We start from the raw sequence: 21,907 nt of genomic DNA on the forward strand, positions 1-21,907 counted from the left end.
TTGTAATATTTTGTTAAGGATTTTTGCGTGTCTTCCTGAGGGATATGGGGTGTAGCTTGCTTTCTTTGTACCGTCTTTATCTGGTTTTGGTATCAGGGTCATAGTTCCATAAAATGAACAGGGAAGTGTCCCCTTCAATTTTCTGGAAGAGATTATGTGAAATTGGTGTTAATTCTTCTTTGAACCTTTGGCAGAATTCCTTAGTGAAAACATCTGGGTCTGGAGATTGCTTTTTTGGGAGTTTTTAAATTACAAATTCAATTTCCTTAATAGTTACCAGGGCTAGACTTTGTATACATAGCAGAACCGGTGTTCTAGAAACCACAGAAAGGCCGTGGGACTGTGGGCAATGTGTTCATCCACTGAACTGTCTGATAAAGTTGATAGTATCAGCTATACTAAGTAAGGTCAGAGAGTTCGTTTTTGTTTTGTTTTATTTTGTTTTTATTTTTTTTTTCAGACAGGGTTTCGCTCCTTTTGCCCAGGCTGGAGTGCAGTGGCATGATCTCGGCTCACTGCAACCTCCGCCTCCCGGATTCAAGTGATTCTCCTGCGTCAGCCTTAGGAGTAGCTGGGATTACAGGCGCCCGCCACCACCCCCGGCTAATTTTTTTGTTTTTAGTAGAGATGGGGTTTCACCATGTTGGTCAGGCTGGTCTCGAGCTCCTGACCTCAAGTGATCCCAAAGTGCTGGGATAACAGGCGTGAGACACCGTGCCCAGCCAGGGTGGTTAGTTTTTATTGCAGTTGTCTAAGGCAATGTGGAGCGACAGAAGGATTTACAGCATGAGCGGAGGGCAGGGTGCGGTGGCTCACACCTGTAATCCAAACACTTTGGGAGCCCAAGTGGGAAGATTGCTTAAGGCCAGGACTTGGAGACCAGCATGGGCAACATACTGAGATCCCCTTCTTTTACAAAAAAATTAAAAATTAGCCAGGCATGTTAGCCATGCCTGTTGTCCCAGCTACTCTGGAGGCTGAGACAAGAGGCTCATTTGAGCCCAGGAGGCCAAGGCTGCAGTGAGCCATGATTGCACCAATGCACTCCAGCCTGGGAGACAGAGCAAGGCCCTGTCTCGAAAAGAAAAGAAAATAGGCTGGGCGCAGTGGCTCACACCTGTAATCCCAGCACTTTGGGAGGCTGAGGCAGGTGGATCACCTGAGGTTGGGAGTTCGAGACCAGCCTGGCAAACATGGTGAAACCACTTCTCTACTAAAAATACAAAAATTAGCTGGGTGTGGTGACGTGCATCTGTAGTCCCAGCTAATCGGGAGGCTGAGGCAGGAGAATCGCTGGAACCCGGGAGGCGGAGGTTGCAGTGAGCCAAGATCTTGCCACTGCACTCCAGCCTGGGTGACAGAGAGACTCCATCTCAAAAAAAGAAAAAGAAAAAAAAAAAAAAAGAAAAAAATAATAATATGAGAGGGAGGTGGTAATAGGTGCATTTTAGAAAGAGCCCTCCGGGGCAACGGTGGAAGACCGACAGGGTGGGGCACGAGTTTGGAGGCCTGAGACCCACTGCGATGGCCACGATTCGGGTGCAAGAGGCTGGAGGTGTGGCTCAGGGTTTTGGAAGGCAGGGGACGGAAAAAACCAAACAGAAAGTGCATAAGGACTTGGGGAAATAAACTGCGGCCGGTTTGGGCTATACTGTCTGGAGGCCTTGGGGATGCCCGTTGTTGGCTGGACGGTCAGGGTGGGGCCCCTAAAGGGTGCCTAGGCTGGACAATAATAACAACAACAACAATAGTTCACATGTACCCAGCTCTTGCTCTATGTCAAGTCTTCTTCCTGAGAACATTCCCGAGCACCCTGGAGGGCCTCCCCCACACCCCTACTGTCCAGTTCCCACTTCCCGACTGCGGTCTGGGCAAAGCCACCCGCATCTGAGCCCATCCCACGGCGTCCCGGAGCTTTAGGAAGTCCCCATCCCGGACTTTCAGCCCTGCCAGGGACTGAGGGAAATCCCAGCGCCTGGGCTCGGGGACGAAGGTCCCAGGGCAGGGTCGGGGATGAAGTTCCCGAAACAGGGTAGGGAACAAAGGCCGGGGCTGCACTGATCTGGGGCGCAACCAGCCCGGCCCTGCCTCCTGTTCCGCCCAAGGGTATGGAGGGCCGGACTCGGCTGACCTTATACCCGGAGCTGATTGGCTGGTGAGTCCAGTCCCTGCCTCTGATGGTTTGCGCTCAGAACTAAGGGTTTCTACTGATTGGTTTACATGGACGTCTGCCCATTGGTCAAATCCGAGTTGGTGTAATCAGATAGTTAATACGGATTGGTTGGTGCGAGAATCCAGTAGCTTGCTATCGATTGGTTGAGGGTGAAATAAATGGGACTCTTATCATTGGCTGGCGGGTTCCGCTACGGTCCAATCATGGAATCAGTCGAGGGCCGCCCCGGGAGGGTGGGAGTTAATTCTTTAGAGACTGAGGCCGGCTTGGGCGCTTTGGCTGCACCTGTGTCTGCGCGAGGCTGTTCCCAATTGGAGTCCGCATTGTTCCCCCGGACCTCAGTTTCTCCCCTGGTCCCAAAGGCCGAGGCCTCTGAGTTCCTCAAGTGCGGTGACCGCAGGTCTCAGCTTCTCCTCTCCTTGCAGCAGGCTGAGCCACTCGCGCACCCGCCCCAGGCTTCCACCTTGCAACCTATATCCCTGGACAGCGAGGCCTCAGTTTCCCATTCGCACCAATGAGCTCCCGGTCACCACCCCGTCCCCATGGAGCGGTGCTTCAGGCCTCAGTTTCCCGAATGTTCCCAGAGGGCTGAGTTCCCGATCTCTCCCTCGCGTGGGCATCCCCGAGGCCTCAGTTTCCCCGCCTACCCCAGCGCGCCGAGCCCTTCCCCCGACCCCGTCGACGGCCAATGGTTGGGGCGCCCTTCCCCTCCTCGGGGCGGGGCCGCGTCACGTGCTGGGAAGCCGGAGTCTGGGGCTCCGGGCGCGGGGAGGCGCGGCCATGGCAGGTACAGCGGGCCCGGCGGGGCGGAGGCGCGGGGCGCGGGGCTGCAGAGCCGGGGGGCGCGCGGCCTCCCTGCAGCCTCTCGCTGTCCGCAGCTCCGGAGCCACTGTCCCCGGCGGGCGGCGCGGGCGAGGAGGCGCCGGAGGAGGACGAGGACGAAGCGGAGGCCGAGGACCCCGAGCGGCCGAATGCGGGAGCCGGCGGCGGACGCAGTGGCGGCGGCGGCAGTAGCGTCAGCGGAGGAGGAGGCGGCGGCGGCGGCGGCGGCGGCGGCGGGAGCGGGGCGGGGGGCTGCGGCGGGCCGGGGGGCGCGCTCACCAGGCGCGCGGTCACGCTGAGGGTGCTCCTCAAAGACGCGCTGCTGGAGCCCGGCGCCGGGGTGCTGTCCATCTACTACCTGGTGAGCACCCCGCCTCCCTCGTCCCATCGCGGCTCGGGCAGGAAGGGGAAACAGGCCCGGAGCTCCCTTGCTGCAGGACAAGCTTCAGTGTAGGGAGGGGAAACTGAGGCCCGGAGCTCCCTTGCTGAGGGACGAGCCCCGGTGTGGCGAGGGGAAACTGAGGCCCGGAGCTCCCTTGGCTGCAGGAAGAGCCCCAGTGTGAGGAGGGGAGACTGAGGCCTGGAGAGCTCCCTTGCTTTAGGACAAGCCCCAGTGTGGGGAAGGGAAACTGAGGCCCAGAGCTCCTTTCCTGCAGGAGGAGCTCCGGAGGAGGGAACACTGAGGCTCTTGTTACGGGACAAGCCCCATGTGGAGGAATCTGAGGCACAGATGGGTCCTTCTCTTGGGGAGGATGTAGATTACCAAACACCCCATCCCACAAAGCAGACCTCTCTGAACTCAGGCTCAGAGAAGAGCCGCCACCCGCGCAGGGTCAGATGGGCAACACCCCGGCCTTCCTGTGGTTTCCCAGCCGTGAAATGGAATATTTCCCCACCGTGGGAAAATTAGGGGAGGGTTAAATGAATAAAGCCCTCAGCAGGCGCCTGCCACATGGTAAGCACTTTATCTGTGGTAGGTATTATTACTTTTTTTTTTTTTTTTTTGAGACAGAGTCTCGCTCTGTTGCCCAGGCTGGAATGCAGTTGCGCGATCTCGGCTCACTGCAACCTCTGCCTCCCGGTTCAAACGATTTTCTGCCTCAGCCTCCCGAGTAGCTGGGACTACATGTATGCGCCACCACGCCTGGCTAATTTTTTTTTGCAGTTTTAGTAGAGACGGGGTTTCACTATATTGGCCAGGCTGGTCTCGAACTCCTGACCTCGTGGTCCGCCCGCCTCAGCTCCCAAAGTGCTGGGATTACAGGCATTAGCCACCATGCCCGGCATTTTTTTTTTTTTTTTTTTTTTTTTTTTGAGACAGAGTCTCACGCTGTTGCCCAGGCTAGAGGGCAGTAGCATGATCTCGGCTCACTGCAACCTCTGCCTCCCGGTTCAAGCAATTCTCCTGCCTTAGCCTCTTGAGTAGCTGGGATTACAGGCACCCGCCACCATGCCTGGCTAATTTTTATATTTTTAGTAGAGATGGGGTTTCACCATGTTGGCCAGGCTGGTCTCAAACTCCTGACCTCAGGTGATCCGACCGCCTCAGCCTCCCAAAGTGCTGGGATTACAAGCGTGAGCCATTGCACCTGGCCCTGTATTATTACTATTACTGTTGTCATTATTGTTTGATTTGTGAATGGTAGCATATTATTCACCTGGTGAACGGGAGTTTCTGGATGGAGCAACTGCTGAGTGTTGCATCCTAGAGACACAGCAGTGATCAAGACAGACAGACCCTATCCCCGATCTTAGGGGTTTCTTGGTTATGGTGGGCGGGGTGCAGATACCTGCCAGGCAGCTTCGTGCAGGCTGATCAGGTGTGTGGGAGTGGACTCCCAGGCACTGAGGAGGCCCTGCAGCCGGCCTGAGAGGCATTCCTGGAAGCCCTGTAAAGGCATGTCTCAGGGAGCATGGGGCTGGGGAGGACCCCCGGGAGAGAGGGCATGGTGGGTGTTGGTCCTGGGCCCAGCCAGGTGACTGTTACTGCAGGGGAAGAAGTTCCTGGGCGACCTGCAGCCAGACGGAAGGATCATGTGGCAGGAGACCGGGCAGATCTTCAACTCACCCAGCGCCTGGGCCACCCATTGCAAGAAGCTGGTGAACCCTGCCAAGAAGTCGGGCTGTGGCTGGGCCTCTGTCAAGTACAAAGGCCAGAAACTGGACAAGTACAAGGCCACCTGGCTCCGGCTGCACCAGCTGCACACGCCTGCCACTGCTGCTGATGAGGTACGTGCTGCAGCCTCCTCCAGGAAGCCACCCAGGTCACTGTGGAATGAGGGGTGCCCAGCCTGACATAGCTCTCTCCGGAGGAGGTATTATAGTAATATATACAAACACGGATGGAGCCCTTACCACGTGACATGCCTCCTCCATCCCTCCAGGGCTAGGGTGGAGAGAGGGGACATGGGAGCTTGGGCTTTGAGGGATGAGCAGGAGTTTGTCAGAGCAAGTCGAAGGGAAGAGCTTTCTAGAAGGATGGAATGGCATGTGCAATGTCATGTAGGCAAGAAGAAAGACCTGCTGGTGTCGTGGGTGGCTGAGGGGGCTGGAAATGATGGCAGGGACCAGAGGGGCACTGGGGGAACTTCAAATGCTATAATAATAGATGTTCCCTGAGCGTTCACCAGCCGAGTGAACTTGGCCAAGGACCCTTTGTGTGCCTTAGTTTTTTTCTTTTTTTTTGAGACAGGGTCTCACTCTGTGGCCCAGGCTGGAGTGCAGTGCCCCCATCTCGGCTCACTGCAGCCTTCACCTCCTGGGTTCAAGTGATCCTCCCACCTCAGCCTCCCTAGTAGCTGGACTACAGACACATGCCACCATACCTGGCTAATTTTTGGATTTTTAGTAGAGATGAGGCTTCACCATGTTGCCTAGGCTGGTCTCCTGGCCTCCAGCAGTCCTCCCACCTGGACTTCCCAAAGTGTTGGGATGGCGGGCGTGAGCTACTGTACTGGCCAGTTTTTTTTTTTTTTCTTATGTGAAATGGAGATGTTAGGCCAGGCGCAGTGGCTCATGCCTGTAATCCCAGCACTTTGGGAGGCCGAGGCAGGCAGATCACGAGGTCAAGAGACCGAGACCATCCTGGCCAACATGGTGAAACCCCGTCTCTACTAAAAAGACAAAAATTAGCCAGGCGTGGTGGTGCACACCTTTAGTCCCAGCTACTTGGGAGGCTGAGGCAGGAGAATCACTTGAACCTGCAAGGCAGAGGTTGCAGTGAGCCGAGATCACACCACTGCATTCCAGCCTGGGGACAGAGTGAGACTCCATTTCAAGACAACAACAACAACAAAAAAACCCCAAAATGGAGATGGTACCAGTGCCCATGTGTGGAATCTGTAGGGCAGGCAGGACAATGAGGCAGGAGCAGGTGCTGTAGTCTTGTGGCAGAATCTTGTTTTTTTTTCTGTTTTTGCTCTTACGGCCTTCATCTGATTGGATGGGGCCCACCCATAGTATCAAGAGTAATGTCCTGGGGGGAGGGAGGAGGGATAGCATTAGGAGATATACCTAATGCTAAATGACGAGTTAATGGGTACAGCACACCAACATGGCACAGGTATACATATGTAACAAACCTGCACGTTGTGCACATGTACCCTAAAACTTAAAGTATAATAATAATAAAATAAAAAATAAAAAAAAAAGAAAGCAGGAAAAAAAATGAGTAATGTCCTTTCTTCTTTTTGTAGGTATGTTTTTTTTTTTTTTTTTTTCCGAGACGGAGTCTCGCTCTGTCGCCCAGGCTGGAGTGCAGTGGTGCGATCTCAGCTCACTGCAAGCTCCGCCTCCCAGGTTCACACCATTCTCTTGCCTCAGCCTCCCGAGTAGCTGGGACTACAGGCGCCCACCACCACGCCCGGCTAATTTTTGTATTTTTAGTAGAGACGGGGTTTCACCATGTTAGCCAGGATGCTTTCAATCTCCTGACCTCGTGATCTGCCCTCCTTGGCCTCCCAAAGTGCTGTGATTACAGGCGTGAGCCACCGCGCCCGGCTGCCTGTAGATATGTTTTTATAAACTTTTTTTATGTATGAAGTTTATTGCATGAAGGAGTTAACACTAGTCCATGTTAAAAGCAGACCACAAATGGTTACGTTATACAAGCTGTGAGGTTTTTAAACTTGTGACAAAGGACAGAAAGGAAATTCTACTCATTGCAAGGAAATCCTCACTTAAGCTTCAGTGAGCCACAAGCACTTAAAACCCATGAACCTGCCCGGCGCAGTGGACAAAAAATACCCATGAACCTGCCCAGCATAGTGGCAAAAATCCCTTGACCCTTCACATGATCCTCCTTAGCCAGTCCAGTCTCTACGAGGAACTGGCAAATGTTCTTGCACTGGTCACTCTGTAGCTGAATTACTTCTTCATATTGTGGTCTTTTTTTTTTTTTTTTTTGAGACGGACTCTTGCTGTGTCTCCCAGGCTGGAATGCAGTGCCACGATCTCTGCTCGTTGCAACCTCCGCCTCCCGGGTTCAAATGATTCTCCTGCCTCAGTCTCCCGAGTAGCTGGGATTACAGGCACCCACCACCACACCTGGCTAATTTTTATATTTTTAGTAGAGACAGGGTTTCACCACGTTGGCCAGGCTGGTCTCGAACTCCTGACATCAGGTGATCTGCCCGCCTCCGCCTCCCAAAATGCTGGGATTACAGGCGTGAGCCACCAAGCCCAGCTGACTTATCCATATTCTGGATGCTCAATTACAGTATCATTGCAGGCAGGCAAATTGCAAATTTCTTTTTTTTTTTTGAGACGGAGTCTCGCTCTGTTGCCCAGGCTGGAGCCCAATGGCGCAATCTTGGCTCACTGCAACCTCCTCCTCCCAGGTTCAAGTGATTCTCCTGCCTGAGCCTCTTGAGTAGCTGGGACTACAGGCGCGCACCACCACGCCCGGCTAAATTTTATATTTTTACTAGAAATGGGGTTTCACCATGTTGGTCCGGCTGTTCTCAAACTCCTGACCTCGTGATCCGCCCCCCTTTTCGGCCTCCCAAAGTGCTGAGATTATAGGCGTGAGCCATTGCACCCCACCTAAATTTCTTCTTAAACACCTTCACTAGTTTCTTTTTATCGTACTCATCACTGATCTCTTGCAGGACAGTGGTAAGCGTTTTCCCGCCATTTTTCTGTTGAATTTTTTTTTTTTTTTTTTTTTTTTTTGAGATGGAGTCTCACTGTGTCACCCAGGCTGGAATGCAGTGGTGCAGTCTTGGCTCACTGCAACATCTGCCTCCCGGGTTCAGGCAATTCTCCTACCTCAGCCTCCCAAGTAGCTGGAATTATAGGCACCTGCCACCAGGCCTAGCTAATTTTTGTATTTTTAGTGGAGACGGGGTTTCACCATTTTGGCCAGGCTGGTCTTGAACTCCTGACCTCGTGATCCACCTGCCTCAGCCTCCCAAAGTGCTGGGATTACAGGTGTGAGCCACCGTGCCCAGCCTCTGTTGAATTCTTATATGGATACAGTCCTCAGTGCCAGCAGGAAGCAGGTCATCACTGTTACTTGCATCAGCAGAGGGGTCGAAAGAGTGGAGGTTCTGGATAGTGGACAAAAGATACAATTCTGTTTTTGAGATGGAGTCTCGCTCTGTTGTCCAGGCTGGAGTGCAGTGCTGTGATCTTGGCTCACTGCAACCTCCCGTTCCCAGGTTCACGCAATTCTTCTGCGTCAGCCTACCGAGTAGCTGGGACTACAAGGGCGCGCCACCACGCCCAGCTAATTTTTGTATTTTTGCACGTTTATTAGAGATGGGGTTTCACCATGTTGGTCAGGCTGGTCTTGAACTCCTGACGACCTCAAGTGATCCACCCGCTTTGGTATTCCAAAGTGCAGGGATTACAGGCATGAGCCACCGCAGCCAGCCACGATTCTTTGCTTTGGTGGGGACGGCCTGTGGAAGGCAGTGGTGGCGGGAGAAGGCGAGTGGGAGGGATGGAGAATCAGGAAGTGAGGGTGCTCAAGGGGAGGCTGCCGAGTCCTCAGTGGCTCAGTGACTGGGTCTATTTTTTTTTTTTTTTTGAGATGGAGTTTCGTTCTTGTTGCCCAGGCTGGAGCGCAATGGCGTGATCTTGGCTCACTGCAACCTCCGCCTCTTGGGTTCAGGCGATTCTCCTGCCTCAGCCTCCCGAGTAGCTGGGATTACAGGCACCCAACACCACGCCTGGCTAATTTTGTATTTTTAGTGGAGACGGAGTTTCTCCATGTTGGTCAGGCTGGTCTTGAACTCCTGACCTCAGATGATCCGCCTGCCTCGGCCTCCCAAAGTTTTGGGATTACAGGCGTGAGCTACCAAGACCGGCTGGGTCTGTTTGTAAATTTTTTTTTTTTTTTTTTTTTTGAGACAGTCTCACTCTGTTGCCCAGGCTGGAGTTCAGTGGTGAGATCTCGGCTCACTGCAACCTCCACCTCCTGGGTTCAAGCGATTCTCCTGTCAGCCTCCTGAGTAGCTGGGATTACAGATGCCCACTACCATGCCCAGCTAATTTTTGTATTTTTAGTAGAGATGGGGTTTCACCATGTTGGCCAGGCTAGTCTTGAACTCCTGACCTCAGGTGGTCTGCCCGCCTCTGCCTCCCAAAGTGCTGGGATTGCAGGCATGAGCCGTGGAGGCTGGTCAAGAGCAATGTCCTTTCTGAAAGTCACGTTACTGTAGATGTGAATCACATGTAACAAATGCCATCGCAGTAATGCCTAGATCAGTGTTCCATTAAATTCCCAGGCACTCTTGCCTAGCTAAGATGACACAGGAAACCATTCTTTCAGTATGTATTCAGTTAGTGGCCAACTGCGTGCAAGGCCTGTTTTAGGCACTGAATATAAAGCAGAGGGCAAAAAAGTCAAAAATCCTTGCCTTTGGGTGGGAGTTGTGGGGGAGGAAGGTAGTTGGTGGGGGGAGGGCTTCATTGAGAAGGTGACATTTGAACAGAGAACTGAAGGTGGGGAGGGAGGGAGGGAGCTATGAGGACTTCTGAGAAACAGCCCCTGCAAAGGCCCTGGGGCACGCCTGTGCCTGGTGTGTTGGAGGAACAGCGAGGAGCCTGTATGGCTGCAGCTGAGTGAGTAAGGGGGAGAGAAGGAGGTGGGGAGGATGGGAAGGGGACAGGGCAGGTCATGCGGGGCCCTGTGGGTTATGGGGAGAACTTGGGCTTTGACCTAGAGGAAGGTGGGAGCCACGGAGTGTTGCAGGCAGAGGAAGGACAAGGTCTGACTGAGGTGCTCACAGGCGTTCTCTGGTGGCTGCTGTGGGGACTAGACTGTCGGGGGTTAGGGTGGGATCCAGGGACCAGGGCAGAGGTGAGTGAGCTGGTCCAGGTGAGGGATGATGCAGTGGCCCAGGCCGGCCGTGGAGCAGGGAAGAAGTGGGCAGGTTCCAGGTATTTTTGGAAGTGTATCCGCCAGGTTTGCTGATAGATCAGATGCTGGAGTCCTGAGCAAGTGGGTGGATGGAGCTGCCAAAATTGGGGGATGTGGGAAGGGCAGATCTGGGGGTTCAGTGGGGCCCAGCATGGCTGTGTTGAGTGTGACCCTGTGAGTCCCCCACATGGAGACACAGAGAGGCAGCTGGGCCCTGAGTCTGGAGCCGGGCAAGGCCTGGGCTGGAGACAGGACCGTGGGCAATGTCAGGCGTAGACGGGATTTGGAGCCCTGAGAGGGGACGAGGCCACCTGGGAGGGGTGTGGAGGGAGGAGGCCTGAAAACCCAGCCTGGGGCCAGCAACGGAGACAGGGGAGGTGAGAGGGAGCCAGGCGAGCGTGGGATCTGGGGGTCGTGTGAGGACCGTGTCCCAGTAGGTAGGAGGATGTGCTGGGTCAGATGCTGCCAAGAAGGTGACGAGGACAGGAACTGAGATGTGACCCAGAGAGGTCACCTCCACAAGGGCAGTTTAGGACAGAACTGGAGGAGAGGTTATTTTTAATTTGTATTTTTTTAGACAGAGTCTCGCTCCATCACCCAGGCTGGAGTACAATGGTGTCATCTCAGTTCACTGCAATCTCCGCCTCCCGGGTTCAAGTGATCCTCCTGCCTCAGCCTCCTGAGTAGCTGGGATTGCAGGTGTGTGCCACCACGCCTGGCTAATTTTTGTATTTTTAGTAGAGATGGGGTTTCACCATATTGGCCAGGCTGGTCTCGAACTCCTGACCTCAAGTGATCCACCCGCCTCAGCCTCTCAAAGTGCCGGGGTTACAGGCGTGAGCTACTGCGCCCGGCTGGGAGGAAAGGTTACTGAAAAACATTAAAGTCATCTATGTATGGTGCTAGCTCGCTCAATGAACGGAGCATCTAGGTGTATGCTAAATGCTTTGTGTGCATGATTTCATTTCACCCTGATGCCATCCCCATGGAGGTGGAGGTCATTGTGCCCTTTTACAGATAAGAATAGAGTTGGCGGCCGGGCACAGTGGCTCACGCCTTTAATCCCAGCATTTTGGGAGGCCAAGATGGGCAAATCACAAGGTCAGACCATCAAGACCATCCTGGCTAACACGGTGAAACCCCATCTCTACTAAAAATACAAAAAATTAGCTGGGCATGGTGGCACGTGCCTATAATCCCAGCTACTCGGGAGGCTGGGGCAGGAGAATCACTTGAACCCAGGAGGTGGAGGTTGTAATGAGCCGAGATCACGCCACTGCAGTCCAGCCTGGGCGACAGAGTGAGACTCCATCTCAAAAAAAAAAGAATAGAGTTGGCCAGGCGCGGTGGCTCACACCTTTAATGCCAGCACTTTGGGAGGCTGAGGCGGGTGGGTCACTTGAGGTCAGGAGTTTGAGACCAGCCTGGCCAACATGGCAAAACCTCATCTGTACTAAAAAGACAAAAATTAGCCAGGCATGGTGGTGGGCAACTGTACTCTCAGCTACTCAGGAGGCTGAGGCAGGAGAATGGCTTGAGCCCGGAAGGCAGAGGTTGCAGTGAGCCAAGATCGCGCCACTGCATTCCAGCCTGGGTGACACAGTGAGACCCTGTCTCAAAAAAAAAAAAAAAAAAAGTTCAGAGAGTTTAAACCCATTTACGGCTGAGGTTGCAATTCTTTGAATTTTTGCAATCAAACCTTGGCGATGACTTTGAGCAGTAGGATATAAATAGCTCCCATATGCTTAGCATTCCAATAATGGAACACTAGGCATAAATGGCTATGGTGCTCAACAAAGGTTGCAGGGCTTGTATTATAAAATGCGAGGTCAGCCGGGTACGGTGGCTTACGCCTGTAATCCCAGCACTTTGGGATGCCGAGGTGGGTGGATCACCTGAGGTCAGGAGTTCGAGACCAGCCTGACCAACATGGAGAAATCCCGTCTCTACTAAGAATACAAAATTAGCTGGATGTGGTGGTGCACACCTGTAATCCCAGCTACTCAGGAGGCTGAGGCAGGAGAGTCACTTGAACCTGGGAGGTGGAAGTTGCAGTGAGCCAAAATCGCACCACTGCACTCCAGACTGGGCGACAGAGGGAGACTTCGTCTCAAAAAAAATAAATAAAAAATAAATTACAAATAAATAAATAAATAAAATGTGAGATCTTAGCTTAAGGCCTTCTCTGCTCCCTCCCTCTAGTGGTCATCTGGGGCAATGGCACCTACGGCTTAGGCCAAAGGGCTGGGGTGGGACTTAGTAGGGAGAGTGGGGGGCACCCAGCTAAGGGTCCCACCGCTGTCCCTGACCCCTAACTCCTCCAGAGCCCGGCCAGTGAAGGGGAGGAGGAGGAGTTGCTGATGGAAGAGGAGGAGGAGGACGTTCTGGCGGGGGTCTCAGCAGAGGACAAGAGTCGGAGACCACTGGGGAAGAGCCCTTCAGAGCCTGCCCACCCGGGTGAGAGGCATGGGGAGGGGAGGCAGGACAGGGGCAAGTACAGCTCAGGTTGGGGAGGAGACTGGGGAGAGGTTGGGCCTTGATCTTCTCCTAGGGCCCCCAAGATGGAGACATGGAGAGTCAGCTGGGCCCTAAGTCTGGAGCCGGGCGAGGCCTGGGCTGGAGACAGTCCCACTGCCCAATTTTACTCGCTGCCTGACTTCTCAAGCTCAAATGCTGGATTTTATTTTATTTTATTTTATTTTATTTTATATATTTATTTATTTTTTTGTGATGGAGTCTCCCTCTGTCGCCCAGGCTGGAGTGCAGTGGCTCAATCTCGGCTCACTGCAACCTCTGCCTCCCGGGTTCAAGCGATTCTCCTGCCTCAGCCTCCCAAATAGCTGGGACTATAGGTGCCAGCCACCACGCCTGGCTAACTTTTGTATTTTTAGTAGAGATGGAGTTTCACAATGTTGTCCAGGCTGGTCTTGAACTCCTGACCTCAGGTGATCCACCTGCCTCGGCCTCCCAAAGTATTGAGATTACAGGCGTGAGCCACTGTACCTGTTTTTTTGTTTTGTTTTTATGAGACAGGGTTTTGCTCTGTCCCCCAGGCAGAGTACAGTGGTGCAATCATGGCTAACTGCAGCCTCAACCTCCTGGGTTCAAGTGATCCTCTCACCTCAGCCTCTTGAGTAACCGGGACCACAGATGTACGTCACCACGCCCGGCTAATTTTTGTATTTTTTTTCAGAGACGAGATCTCATCATGTTGCCCAGGCTGGTCTTGAACTCCTGGACTTGAGCAATCCTCCCACCTCAGCTTCCCAGTAAAAAAAAAAATTTCTTCTTTGTAGATAAGAGTCTCACTCTGTAACCCAGGCTGGAGTGCAGTGGTGTGATCACAGCTTACTGCAGCCTCGACCTCCCATGCTCAAGCGATCCTCCTGCTTCAGCACTGGGATTATAGGCATGCACCAGCACACCCAGTGGCCACCTAGTTTGTTCTAACTTGGGCTGGGGAGGGACTGACCCTGCCTTTTTCTCTCCCAGAGGCCACAACCCCAGGGAAGCGGGTGGACAGCAAGATCCGGGTCCCGGTCCGCTACTGCTTGCTGGGCAGCCGTGACTTGGCCAGGTCAGACTCACCCCAAGTTCTGCCCCTGCCCCAGCTCACCTGGATCTCTTGCTGGTCTTGGGGTAGCAAGGGCAGGGGTGGGGGGTGGGACAGAGCCTCAGATCCTCAGAGCTGTGGGGTGGGGGGAGTCAGTGTGGGGCGAGGGAAGAGCCTGGGGGTTTCTGAGACTGTGCGACCCTCCTGGCCCCTACAGGAACCCCCACACCCTGGTGGAAGTAACATCCTTTGCAGCCATCAACAAGTTCCAGCCGTTCAACGTGGCTGTTTCCAGCAACGTGCTGTTCCTGCTGGTGTGTGGCCCACCTTGTCCAGGGGCAAGGGGCTCCCAAGCCTGGGCAGGGGCCTGGGGATCCCAGTCGGTGGGCAGCGGGCAGGGCTCCCCTGCGTATCAGCTCCATGACAGCTGGGACCTTGTCTGCTTTGTTTGCTACTGGTACACTGTGAGTGCTCAATAAATGTATGAAGGAGGGTGCATGGCCAGGCGCAGTGGCTCACACCTGTAATCCCAGCACTTTGGGAAGCTGAGGCAGCGGGTCACCTGAACTCAGGAGTTCGAGACAAGCCTGGGTAACATTGAAACCCTGTCTCTACTAAACATACAAAAATTAGCTGGGCGTGGTGGTGCACACCTCTAATCCCAGCTACCTGAGAGGCTGAGACAGGAGAATCGCTTGAACTGGGGAGGCAGAGGTTGTGGTGAGCTGAGATCGTGCCACTGCCCTCCAGCCTGGGCGACAGAACAAGACTGAGTCTCAAAAAAAGAGAATAAGGACACAGGCTGGCTCCAGTGTTGGGGCAGGGCCACAGCCTGAGCCAGTCTTTTGCCGTCCCTCCCTTCCCCAGGACTTCCACAGCCACCTGACGCGGAGTGAGGTCGTGGGTTACCTGGGGGGCCGCTGGGACATCAACAGCCAGAGTGGGTATCCAGGGCCGGGTGGGCGAGGGCGTTGGGGGACCGGGGTCACGAGGTCACAGCCGCCCCTCCCCACAGTGCTGACGGTGCTCAGAGCCTTCCCTTGTCGGAGCCGGCTTGGGGATGCAGAGACTGCAGCTGCCATCGAAGAGGAGGTGAGGGGCTACCTGGGAGGTGGCATTCTGGGGAGGGTTGGGAAGGGACATAGCTGTCCTGGCGACTGCCCAGTGGCTGGCAGTGTCATCACCCAGCAAGTGTGCAGGTGAGCATGCCTGTCTCTGTGCCCAGGACCCCATGGTGAAGGATGAAGAACACTGCTTTTTTTGTTGGTGTTTTTTTTTTTTTTTTTGAGACGGAGTCTCTCCTGTCACCCAGGCTGGAGTGCAGTGGTGCGATCTCAGCTCACTGCAAGCTCTGCCTCCCGGGTTCACGCCATTCTCCTGCCTCAGCCTCCCGAGTAGCTGGGACTACAGGCGCCCACCACCATGCCCAGCTAATTTTTTGTATTTTTAGTAGAGACGGGGTTTCACCGCGTTAGCCAGGATGGTCTCGATCTCCTGACCTCGTGATCCGCCCACCTTGGCCTCCCAAAGTGCTGAGATTACAGGCGTGAGCTACTGTGCCCGGCTAATTTTTTGTATTTTTAGTAGAGACGGGGTTTCATCATGTTGGTCAGGATGGTCTCGATCTCTTTACCTCGTGATCCGCCCACCTCAGCCTCCCAAAGTGTTGGGATTACAGGGGTGGGCCACCGCACCTGGTCAGGATGGTCTCAATCTCTTGACCTCGTGATCTGCCCACCTCGGTCTCCCAAAGAGGTGGGATTACAGGTGTGAGCCACTGTGCCCGGCCTTTTTTTTTTTCTTGAGACAGTCTCGCTCTGTCGCCCAGGATGGAGTGCAGGGCGCGATCTTGGCTCACTGCAACCTCCACCTTCTGGATTCAAGTGATTCTCCTGCTTCAGCCTCCTGACTACCTAGGATTACAGGTGTGCGCCACCATATCCAGCTAATTTTTGTATTTTTAGTTTAGACAGGGTTTCACCATGTTGGCCAGGCTGGTCTCGAACTCCTGACCTCGTGATCCACCTGCGTCAGCCTCCCAAAGTGCTGGGATTACAGGTGTGAGCCACCGCGCCCAGCCTAAGAGCACTGCTTTTGGATCTCCTAGCCCTGGTGCTGAAACCTCGCCAGCCCCCTCCCCTCTCAGAGCCTTGGTTTCCTTGTCTGTAAAATGAGCGGCTTCAATGAAAGGCCATCAGATCCAGGCGCCGGGGGTTCACACCTGGAATCCCAGCACTTAGGGAGGCCGAGGCAGGAGGTTTGCTGGAGCCCAGGAGTTCAATACCAGCCTGGGGCCACAGCAAGACCCCGTCTCTACAAAAGATAAAAAAAATTAGCCAGACATGGTGGTATGCACCTGTAGTCCCATCTATTTGAGAGGCTGAGGCAGGAGGATGGATTGAGTCCAGGAGGTTGAGGCTGCAGTGAGCCGAGATGGCGCCACTGCGTTCCAGCCTGGGTGACAGAGCAAGACCCTATATCTAAAAAAAAAAGTGAAGGGCTGCCAATATTGAATGCTCAGTGCCAGGCCTCATCTTTTAAACACTACTCGTAAGTGCCAGCTGCTATTCTTTTTTTTTTTTCCTTTTTTTTGAGACACGATCTTGCTCTGTTGCCCAGGCTGGACTGCAGTGGCATAATCATGGCCCACTGCAGCATCAACTGCCCAGGTTCAAGATCCTCCTGCCTCAGCCTCCATAGTAGATGGGAGTACAGACACGCACCACCACACCTGGCTAATTTTTGTATTTTTAGTAGAGAAGGGGGTTTCTCCATGTTGGCCAGGCTGGTCTCCAACTTGTGACCTCAAGTGATTTGCCTGCCTCAGCCTCCCAAAGCACTGGGATTATAGGCGTGAACCACTGCTCCCAGCCTAGTTTTAACTATTTGTTGAGTGCTTACTGTGTGGCGACCATTATTCTGTAAGCTGGGCTACAGCACTGAACAAAACGACTTTCGTGTCCTGGCTTTGTGACAGGGTGCATCTTTTATATTAAAAGATGTACTTGTTGGCTGTCTCTCCAGCTCCCACTGGCCTCAGTGGCGGTGGGGGCAGGGCCTGTCTTGGTCATCACTGTGTCCCCAGGCCTGATACACAGCAGGAATTCGTTCAGGGCTGGCCGGCCACATGAGCTCACTAGAGCCATTCAAGCCCCTGTGCCCCCTGAGCTGTACCTCTGTCCCCAGATCTACCAGAGCCTGTTCCTACGGGGCCTGTCCCTGGTGGGCTGGTACCACAGCCACCCGCACAGCCCAGCGCTGCCATCTCTGCAGGACATCGACGCACAGATGGACTACCAGCTGCGGCTGCAGGGCTCCAGCAATGGCTTCCAGCCCTGCCTCGCCCTGCTCTGCTGTACGTGGGATGGGGCTATAGGGGGAGCAAGGAGGGGGGATGCTGGGCCAGCCAAGCCTCCCAGGCCCAACCCCTCTCTCCCTCTCTTCCGCCAGCCCCTTACTATTCTGGCAACCCAGGTCCCGAGTCCAAGATCTCGCCTTTCTGGGTGATGCCTCCTCCCGAGGTAGGTGGGGCTGCTGGGAGAGCCTGGGGGGCCCGGGAGCACCGGGGCATTTGGGTCACGACTAGGCAGGGGCCCCTGGTTCCAGGCTCCACTGGAGAGTTGGGGCCCCAGTTTCTCCGTCTATGAAACGGGGACGTGACTGCTGCCCTGCCCATATTTTGATGAGGTCCTGGGTGTGGGGCCTCGGTGTGTCGTTGGCTGCTTAGTACAAAGTGGGCTCCCTTCGTGACCCTGCCTGGCTCCATTCCCCAATCCTGCCCTGAAGTCAGAGGTCAGCCCTGGAAGTCATTTCAGGGCCCTGGCTCTCTTCTGGGCCTCTCCCGGAGTAAGGATGCTACCTTGCCTCCCTGGTGCCACCACCAGGTGCCAATCCTGGTGCAGAGCTGAGCCGGGGTGTGCACTCTCCCGTTCCCAGCCCGGGCACTGCCAGTTGTCCCCAGCTGCCATGGGCTGGGGGCTGGTGAGGCTTCTCTGACTGGTCTGTGTCCCTGCCAGCAAAGGCCCAGTGACTATGGCATCCCCATGGATGTGGAGATGGCCTACGTCCAGGACAGCTTCCTGACCAATGACATCCTTCACGAGATGGTGAGCTCGCTGCGGGGCGGGCAGGCAGGGGCTGGCAGTGCGCAGGTGGGCACACAAGATGCGTTGGTCTGCTTCCCACTGGTGGGCTTGGGAAGCTATGGCTGGTGGCGCCTTTGGGGCCTGGGTTACGGCTTCTTCCATCACTCAGGACAGAGTCCCAGGCCCTTGCCAGGGCCCCTCCAACTTCTGCCCTCCCTCACCTCCCCACCTGCTGTTATCCAAGGCACTGGCCTCTTCTGCCAGGCTGTCCAGTAGAGAAACCCCAGGGACTCTGGGTGGTAACTGGATGAACACTTAACAATTGTGTGTTCAGCATGCATTTAAAACACAAAACTGAGGCAGACATAGTGGCTCACGCCTGTAATCCCAGCACTTTGGGAGGCTGAGGCGGGTGGATCACCTGAGGTCAGGAGTTCGAGACTAGTCTGGCCAACATGGCGAAACCCTGTCTCTACCAAGATAGAAAAGCTAGCCAGGAGTGGTGGCGGGTGCCTATAGTCCCAGCTGCTTGGGAGGCTGAGGCAGGACAGTCTCTTGAACCCGGGAGGTGGAGGTTGCAGTGAGCCGAGATCACGCCACTGCCCTCCAGTCTGGGCCACAGAGTGAGACCCCATCTCAAGGAAAAAACCCAACAAAACCTAAACTAGTTCGTCAAACCTGTGACCTCACAGGTGTCACTGCTGGGGATGAGGCCGAACCAGGGGGCAACGTCAGGCCCGTGTGGTTCTGGAGAACTGGGCTCAGTGAGTGCAGGTCCAGGTGGACCTCTCGTGGCAGCCACTTGGGCAACGCTGCTGCCTCCCCCTTGAGAGCGCCCTCCTGCACCTAGGCTAGGTGAGCCCTCTGGCTAAGGTCACTCATGATCTCTTTGTGGTTGGTTTGTTAGTGACTGGGGTCATGTCATGTCTCAGGGCTGCCTGAGACTGGAACCCCAGGAGAGGGGCTGGTGGACCTCCAGCTTGGAGGGAGCCTGGGAGTCCATGCTCCTCTGTCTTGTAGATGCTGCTGGTGGAGTTCTACAAGGGTTCCCCCGACCTCGTGAGGCTCCAGGAACCCTGGAGCCAGGAGCACACCTACCTCGACAAGCTTAAGGTGAGCCCCAATTCCCCGCAGACCTCCTAACGGGGCCCCAGGAGAGGCCCCCTGGGCAGCCTAAAAGGTGGCAGCAATGAGCCCCATGGGCCCCAGGGGCCCGGGACAGCCCAGCTGGCAGACTGTGCCTGACCCTGGTCACCCCGTGGCCACCCCAGCAGGGTGCAGGCCAGATTTGATTGGACGGTGGAGCTTTAAGCTCCAGTAGTGCCGGATGAGGTCCTGGCCGCCCCTGAGCGTCTTAAGGTAGTAGTTCCTGGTTTCCCTCCACCTGGCATAGGAAGGGGCTCATTCTGCTCAGTCTCGGCTAGCTGTGGAAGCTGTGGTGTCCCCATGGGTGTCTGGAACCCAGGCAGGGAGGGGCTGAGGTGGGGGCAGGATCGGGAGTGTGCAGGTAAGCCCCACCCCTCCACACAGCATCGCTGCCCCCGGGAGCCAGGCCCTCGGTTACATACTGCCCCATTGGGTAAGCAGCAGGCTGTGCTGCGGGACCCCAGCCCTGTGCCTCGGTCTCAGGGGGGCTCAGTCAGGATGCTGGACTTGCATGGAGGACTGTGAGGCGCAGGGCTGGCTAGGACCCCCGGGCACAGCCTGAGGCCCAGCCCCCTCGTTTCAGATCTCCTTGGCCAGCAGGACGCCCAAGGACCAGAGCCTGTGTCACGTCCTGGAACAGGTGTGCGGCATCCTCAAGCAGGGGAGCTGAGCCTTCCAGGGCAGGGTGGGCTCCAGTTGTCTTGAGGGTCTGGATGGGCTCAGGTAATAAAGAAACGGAAGCAGCAGCCAGCCACGCTGGTCTCCCCAAGGCTGGGGTGAGGGTGGTTGGGTGCCCAGGCTGGTACCATCACCTCTGCTTCCTCACTTCCAGGGCAGGGCATCAACCTCCAGGGCACCCCTCAGCCCCTGTACCTGGGAACTGGCACAAAAGCCCCAGGGCCAGTCCCACCCACCTTGGGCTCTGGAGCACCTGGGGTGCTGGAGGGACCTCCTGGGGTGTGTGTGGCTTTGGAGCCGGCCCCTCAGGAAGGCGGTGGGTGGCAGGCCCACCTCTGTACCAAGACAAGGCAAGGGGCTGTAGAAAGAGACATTTAATACTTCTGTTTACAAAATTCAGGCATACATTTCAGTTTGCCCTGGACCGTGCCCAAAGCTGTGTGCTCATCTCTGCACCCCTCATGTACTTCTGATGAGGTGGGTGCAGGGCAGAGCAGAGCCTGGGGTCCAGAGGCTTCACTGGACCACAGGGGGAGGGGAATGTGAATGTGGCCTGGCCCAGAGGACCCCCCTATTTCATCGATTTTGGATTGGGCGATAGAGGAAGCAGATGTCGGGGCTGCCTGCCTTGGTCTAGAGGAGATGGCTGGGGCCACTTCCCACAGGGTGGGGTGGCAGCGGCTCAGCAAAGGGAGGCCTGGCCACCAGGGGCTGGAACATTCGCTCACTGGAGCCTTTGTGCTTGGCCCTCGGCAGCACGGCTGTGGTCCCGTGTGAGGTGTGCTGGGGGGTGTGTGGGTGGCTGGTGCTGGCAGCTTGTGCCAGAGTGACACAGGCCTCCCTGGGCTTGGATGGGGGCAGTTAAAAAGCTGAAAAGGTACTTGGCTTTCTGAGGGTGGGGCTTGGGAGGCAGGGCCCTGCGGGAGACCATGTTCTCTGTCCTCGGGCAGATACCAGCTGGCCTCTGTCCCCAGACTGCAAGCTGACAGCAGGCCGGGGAGGCGGTGAGGCCCTCTGCCCTGGCCTTGGGGAGAAGGACTGCATGTGTGAGGCAGGGGTGCATCGGCCCTGGAGTAAGGCCAGGGCCCATCGCCAGCACCAGGCTGGGAGGGGATTTAAAACCAGGGTCCTATCTCTGAGCCACCCCGCGGGGACGCTCGATCCCATCCTGTTAAGGCTGCGGGACTCGAGGGTAGGCAGTGAGCCGGGCCCCCGTCGGGTCAGGACGGAGGTGGAGGCTGCCCCAGAGGAACATTAGTGTTTCTAAGAGCACCTTAGTGTTGCCCCGCCTCGGCCAGCTGGGCGAGGAGTTGGGGAGCAGGGGAGGAGGCTGGCGCCATGGAGTGGGGAAGGGAGCCGTCACCGTTGGGGGTCAGCGCTAGTGTAAACAGGCATCCCCCTGACCCAGGTGTGGGGCCCTGCTCAGGGAGTACCTCAAGGGCCGGGGCCCAGGTGGCGCCAGCAGGCTCAGACACCGCCCTGGCAGCAGGGGTTCCGTGGAATGCAGGAGACCCAGCAGGGGTGCCGGCCAGTGTGGACGGAGGGGCGGGGCGGGGGCACTGGCGAGTCACTGCGGCAGGGGCACAAGCACCTCCACGTAGCTGAGCGGGAAGAAGCCTGACTGGCCGTCCAGCATGCCCTCGTACCAGTTCTCGTCGATCTGGTTCGTCAGCGTGATGACGTCGCCCTCACGGAAGCCCAGCTCCCCGTCGTTCTCGGGCTCGAAGTCATACAGCGCCTTGCAGCTCGGCTGGTCCAGGGGTGCTGGGGGTGGGAGCGGGCTGTGGGGCTGGGGCTGTTACACCTCACCCCGCCCAGTCTGGGGTCTCAGACCTGCTGTGACCTGGAGCGTGTGGGTGGGCATGGGCCTCCCCTCTGCCCTGCCTGGGCCATCCCCTGCCCCTTCTGGGGTCTGGCCTCTACTGCCACCCAGGAGGGAGGAGGGGAGAAGCTTGGTAAGTGGTCACCAAAGCTACTCCTGGGAGGTGCTGGGGATACCCAGTGCTGCTGCAGTGACAAGGAATGACCAGATGCCCTCAGCCCTTGTAGCCACCACATAGCCTAGAGCTGGGCTAGTGCCCTTG

The 21,907-nt window shown here is 55.9% G+C and overlaps 2 protein-coding genes across 5 annotated transcripts in view; one reads left to right on the forward strand and one right to left on the reverse strand.

The window, feature by feature from the left end:
* The first annotated feature begins 2,878 nt into the window (after positions 1–2,878).
* Positions 2,879–19,891, forward strand: MPND (MPN domain containing). Of its 3 annotated transcripts, none has more exons than XM_063657377.1 (13): positions 2,879–2,960; positions 3,052–3,356; positions 4,988–5,224; positions 12,686–12,818; positions 13,854–13,938; positions 14,132–14,228; positions 14,782–14,854; positions 14,930–15,006; positions 17,101–17,269; positions 17,365–17,435; positions 17,931–18,020; positions 18,692–18,854; positions 19,020–19,108. In XM_063657377.1, the coding sequence occupies exons 1-12, from the start codon at positions 2,954–2,956 to the stop codon at positions 18,827–18,829; spliced, it is 1,482 nt and encodes a 493-aa protein (XP_063513447.1). In that variant the 5' UTR covers positions 2,879–2,953; the 3' UTR covers positions 18,830–18,854; positions 19,020–19,108. The 3 variants fall into 3 exon arrangements, with proteins under 3 accessions (XP_063513447.1, XP_054318920.2, XP_054318922.2); XM_054462945.2 differs by lacking the exon at positions 18,692–18,854 and adding an exon at positions 19,729–19,891 and having other exon boundaries at positions 2,880–2,960; positions 19,020–19,112; XM_054462947.2 differs by lacking the exons at positions 14,782–14,854; positions 14,930–15,006; positions 18,692–18,854 and adding an exon at positions 19,729–19,891 and having other exon boundaries at positions 2,880–2,960; positions 19,020–19,112.
* A 291-nt stretch (positions 19,892–20,182) lies between these two features.
* SH3GL1 (SH3 domain containing GRB2 like 1, endophilin A2) overlaps positions 20,183–21,907 on the reverse strand; it is a 39,283-nt gene continuing 37,558 nt past the window's right edge. For both annotated transcript variants that reach the window (XM_054462951.2, XM_063657378.1), the window contains exon 10: positions 20,183–21,587. In XM_054462951.2, coding sequence (XP_054318926.1) covers positions 21,391–21,587 — 197 coding nt within the window. In that variant the 3' untranslated portion in view covers positions 20,183–21,390. The remainder of the gene's footprint in view (positions 21,588–21,907) is intronic.

This window comes from Pongo pygmaeus, chromosome 20 (assembly GCF_028885625.2).
Source record: "Pongo pygmaeus isolate AG05252 chromosome 20, NHGRI_mPonPyg2-v2.0_pri, whole genome shotgun sequence".
NCBI lineage: Eukaryota > Metazoa > Chordata > Mammalia > Primates > Hominidae > Pongo > Pongo pygmaeus.

What these genes read in the sequence shown, in the direction of transcription:
- MPND (XM_054462945.2), top strand. An exon ending in CTGCCACTGCTGCTGATGAG is followed by an intron (nt 5,225 to 12,685) that starts GTACGTGCTGCA and finishes TAACTCCTCCAG; the next exon opens with AGCCCGGCCAGTGAAGGGGA. An exon ending in CAGCTGCCATCGAAGAGGAG is followed by an intron (nt 15,007 to 17,100) that starts GTGAGGGGCTAC and finishes CTCTGTCCCCAG; the next exon opens with ATCTACCAGAGCCTGTTCCT.